The following is a 5,063-nucleotide window of genomic DNA, read 5'->3' as shown; positions in this document are numbered from 1 at the left end:
CCCCCTTGTTCTGTAAACCCTTTTAATTATTGTGTTCCTTGTTCCCCTTGCTTCGTTTTCCATTACCAATCTATGACTCACCATGAATGATATCAATAGATAGTAATGGCGTGGAACCGAAAAATAGACACAAACGTATATTTAGTTAAATCTGACTTAATTCTTGTGTATCCTACACTGTCTGTTAGAAAGAAATAGGAATCTGTTTTTCTTTCTTGTTCTTATTTCTTATTATGTATTCCTTTTACGTTTTCATATGCAGAAGGTTGGAGGACGCAACTATAGAGGTTATATCCTCTTTTAATCTTTATCTGTTCTTCAATTCGTTCTCTCTTTCCTTACACTAAATACCTGTCACTGAGTCAATGTGCTTCTCAATACTCAAAGTTAAACTGAACAATTTTCAGAGCCATGGTACATGTACTATCCCGTGTTTACGTATTTGGCAATGTTGACCAAATCATTTCCTGGTCTCGCTTTTTGTGAAGTTCATTTCTAACCGATTAATACATTTAAAAGCCAGGTACTTTATGGGCGCTCTGTGTCACTCACAGTATCTGTGGCGTTAATTTTCTTGTTGAAATTGGTGGTAGTTTGAAGGGCGTGAGTGATTGGTGCTACTTTTTTATTCTGTCTGTTTTGCCGATTCTTATAATAGCACTACTTTGTTGTTGTGACGTGCATAACCACGCTTCTCCCTACGTCCATCAGTCTCTTCGAAGTGGTGCGGGAGATTCTGGTTTTTATCCGTGACAGACGTTAGATCTGGAGGTCCCGCCAGTTAAATAACTTATACAGGGTTGAAAGGGGTATAACATGCCAAAACGAATTGCAGCTGCAATCGTGCCGATCACCCTAATACTGTAACTCAACAGCTCAGCTCAACAGCACACAGAAAACCTGTTAGATTCTCCGGCATATTCCCTGTATTATATCTCTGCAATATTCCCTCACCCAAGTGTGCAAATTATTGTTTTCTGAGGTTCTTTGTTTCTCCTCTACCCCCCCCCCCCCAAATCCCTTTGTTCCGCTCTGTGAGAAGAGCTTGGGGAGGGCATGGTGCCACTGGGGGGCGGGGGTTGTTTTGTTTTTGTTTTGCGGGGACTGTTGTTGTTTTTGTTTTTTTTAATAGTTTTAGTAAGAGTTTCATGCACCTGCAATTCAAATAGGTCATATTAAGTTCCCAAGATTAGAGGTGTTACTGGAGAGCAACATACAGAGAAAGATAAGAGGACAACTGATAATAACATTATAATATGTTCGGTAGGAAAGAAAGACCAAACCGCACTAGATCGCCCGCCAACCACCCATGGGGCAGCTGTGGGAAAGCCTTTATAACACACAGGCAATCGATTTACGCAGTCTTATTGGCTATTTGTGTCAGCGCATGCTCAGCTGGGCTCGGACGTCTGGGCTATGTGGGGGCTCTGCTTCGCTCCACCTGTTGCCCTGCTCCAATTTGTGCTGTCTGTCTGTTCCTCTGTGTCTATTCTTTAGTCTGCCAATCTATATATGTAACATGTCGTCACTGAAAGTCATATGACCTTATGCAGTTGCGAGCACCGTAAAACCTTACTAAAACTAAACCATCTGTCGTCATTATCTTTTCTCCTTTTCTTCGTATGTTGCGTTCTCGTAATCTTCAGCACTTACATGATCTATTTGTGTTGCAAATTTTGTAAAACTCTTATTAAAACTTCTTTTATATCCATCCATCTACTGTGGGGTATTGTTGATGTTGTTATTATTTGTTGCGTTTTTGTTGTGTTATTTACTCAGAATTTGCTGACCGTTTTCGTATCAACATGCTTCTCTTTCTTTCTGTCTGTCTGTGTGTCTGTCTGTCTCTCTATCAATCTATCTATCGATCTATCTATCTATCTATTATCTCTCTATCTATCTATCTATCTCTCGCTCGTTCTCTCACTCTATCTTTCTACCTGTTAGTCTATCTATCTATCTATTTTTCTATCTATCTATCTACCTCTATTTTCTTTTGACAATCTGTGTTTTCTGTGTATGTGTCCTTCTGTTTATATGTCTATCTGTCTGTCTGTCTGTTGGGCTGATGTCTGGCTGTCTATCTGTCTGACTGTCTGTCTTATATTTGCTTGTATATTTTTGTTTAATACTGTATATGTTTTTATTTCGTTTATGCATCACGTGTCCTGTCTATCTATTTACCCATTTGCCTGTTTTTCCTTGTCTCTGATTATTTGAAGTTTTGTGTGTCTTTGTTTCGGTTTCTCTTTTTTTTTCGAAACACATATCTTCATCCGTCTAGATTTATTGCAGATGCGATCTTTAGAAAATGGGACATTGAATACCAACATTACGAAAATTAGTGCCTTGCAAATAGGTTTGATGCCTTGTCGGAAGCCCACACACACTGCGTTGTGTAGGCGTTTTTATGGCTGTGTCGCCCATTTCGTCTTTGCGAAGTGGATTTGATTTTCTTGGAGAGGGTCGTTGAAGCCGGGGGGGGGTTACTATGGTAGGTCCTATTTCTTTTCTGTCTGTGGTTCTGTCACTCCGACTTACTTTTTTCCGTGGATGGTTGGCGGGTGCTCTGGTGTGGTTTGCTTCTTCTTTCCTATCAAACATCTATCGTCTTTATCTCCCGTTCTTCTTTTTTGTATTTGTTACTCTCTTGTAACACCTCTAATCTTCGGCACATTTTTGACCTTATTGTGTTGCAAGTACCATAAAACACTTGCTAAAACTAACTTACTTTTTTCCCACATGAAATGACAACCATTGTCTACATGTGCTTCCATTTACTCCAAAGACAAAAAAAACCTAACTATTGTACAGTTTATTGACTTCTCTTTTCCTTGTGGTTTTGTTTCCAGGACTCGTCCCTGCTCCAGTTACACCCACGGCTCACTCGCCAACATTCCTTCTTCATGCTGAATATCCACCTGAGGGAAGGCAGGGACCTCGTCATCAGGGACAGCTGCGGTAAGTTGTACAATCTCATGAATTTGTGATGTTTTGCATACACTCGGCGCGGGTGGTCGAAGGGAGGACGCCCCTGGTAAGTCTTACTTCTTTTCTTTCCTTCATTTGTTTCTGTGTGTCTGTCTGACGTTTTCCCTGTGTTAGATAGCCGCCGTTATTGTGCTGACGTATTTCTCATTACTTCAAACATACAATGGGCCCTTATGAAATGGGGTTTTTTAATTCTTCTTTTTGGATTTCTTTGATAGATGCGTGCATGTACTGTTTTCATTTGGCCTACGATTATGGGTATTTTTAATATTTTTCAGGCAACTTGTCTTCTTAATTGATTTCACTGTGTTGCCTCGGTAAAAATATGAAAAGTGTTTGTTTTTTTCATGCTCGACAGATTGAGCTGATTTGCGGATGTATATTAAAGAGTGACATTGAAAAGTGTCTCTGTAATTACCCGTCTTTGCTGCGTACTTCTTGTCTTAAATTATACGCAAGCTTCACTTTATATCTGAATATAAGATAAAATACGAAGATGGTGTGGGACAGGAAAGGGGGTGGGGGCTGGGGCAGGGTGCTAAATCGTGCGTTTCTCTCTTCCTTGACTAACAGGTGATTAGTCAAACAGGGTTTGGCTCTATCAAGAGTCTGTATCAAAAGTTGCTTTTCGTGTCAAACAGAAAATTTCAGTTCGTTAGCTGACACGTTGGAAGAGCAAAGTGCAAGTTGTGTCTTTTAATTAATTACTCGTTAGTGAGGATAAGCAATAGGGCGGCTTGAAGATAAAGAAATATCAATAAAGTAGCACCAGACTCTGATCTTATTTTTAACATCTGATGACTACTGCAGCTTCTTTTCAAAGCACTGCGTCTTCTCTTCATGAGCTAAATGAGTACGTGACATTTTTATCTCTGGGTGGAGCAGAATCTATAAAATCAGATAATAACTTCACACTTGGCAGGGTCTTCATGGTTATGTCTTGTCTGACACCAAGAATCGATTTGCTTAATGCCCTTACTTTCCTTATTTTCTGAATAGGTTGCGATGAACATCTCTAAATGTCTTCTCATGATGATGCTTTGATTATTATATTGCTTCTTTTGCTTGCAAAATACCTTCATCGTATCTCTGATACTTTCTAGGTGACCTTTTGGGCCCAGTAATCCTTATTTACGTTTATGCAAAAAAGGGAAAAACTAAGTACAGGGCCTGTGTCGACCCACTTTCTACCAATTCTGTCGGGGTGGAGACAGCGTTTTGTGAAAATTTTAGCATTTTTATTGTCTTATTTAACATACAAGAGACCCTTTGGAGAGAGAGAAAGTGGAGGGGAGGAGAGAGAAGGGGGGGGGGCCCATTTTTAAAATGTGACACAAGTCTAGCCGTTCGCCGAAAAACTGAGTACTTAAATTTGGGTTACGGAATATAGAGAGAGGGGATGAGTCTGGAAGAGGAGAAAGAGAATTAATTTCCTAGAAGTAAACGGAAGAAATGTTTGCCAGTTGAGATTAAGTATCGATCGTGTGGGTGACAAGTAGAAAGTGTGCGCTTTTGATTTTGTCGAGATTGTATTTTCCCAGCTTTTTCTAAATTGATGCTAGTTCGATTTTGTGCGACTCGATTGGCTGGAAAAACGAGTGTGTTTTCTGGACTAAGTGCTATGCGTCTTATACACTGCACACTAAGTGGCATGATTGTTACTGCGCTCGAGAAAAATTACTCAGGTCAGGACAACTAAAACGTTGGAAACGGTCGATTATTATGCATTGAGGAATGATAATTATAATTAACATTTGTAACATTTCCCGAACATACAATCTTGATTTGCATTTCTCTGTGTGTGTAAGTTGGTCATTGCCCTGGTGTATGGTCTGCTCCTTCTACTCTTTTTTAGTCTTTCTTGTTGTGTCATCTGTTCCATGAAAATTTGGGCATCATTGCGCTTATTTTTGCTGATAAATTGGTCAAAACGTTGGGGGGAGGGGGGATAAGTTTTTGTTTTGTTGGGTTTTTTGTGTTCTTTGTTTTTCACTTTGTTTGTCTTGTTGTTTGGTTTGGGGTTGTTTTTGTGTTGTTGTTTTGTTTTTGTTTTTTTTTGGGGGGGGGGGGGG

The 5,063-nt window shown here is 39.8% G+C and overlaps 1 protein-coding gene across 8 annotated transcripts in view; it reads left to right on the top strand.

Moving 5' to 3' along the window:
* LOC101849195 (multiple C2 and transmembrane domain-containing protein 1) overlaps nt 1-5,063 on the top strand; it is a 179,984-nt gene that overhangs the window by 107,815 nt on the left and 67,106 nt on the right. For all 8 annotated transcript variants that reach the window (XM_035969055.1, XM_035969054.1, XM_035969061.1 and 5 more), the window contains one exon: nt 2,853-2,961. In XM_035969055.1, coding sequence (XP_035824948.1) covers nt 2,853-2,961 — 109 coding nt within the window. The remainder of the gene's footprint in view (nt 1-2,852; nt 2,962-5,063) is intronic.

This window comes from Aplysia californica, unplaced genomic scaffold, assembly GCF_000002075.1.
Source record: "Aplysia californica isolate F4 #8 unplaced genomic scaffold, AplCal3.0 scaffold00110, whole genome shotgun sequence".
In the NCBI taxonomy this organism is placed as follows: domain Eukaryota; kingdom Metazoa; phylum Mollusca; class Gastropoda; order Aplysiida; family Aplysiidae; genus Aplysia; species Aplysia californica.
The sequence above is the reverse complement of the archived record's forward strand: the minus strand, read 5'-3'. Positions and strand labels throughout refer to the sequence as shown.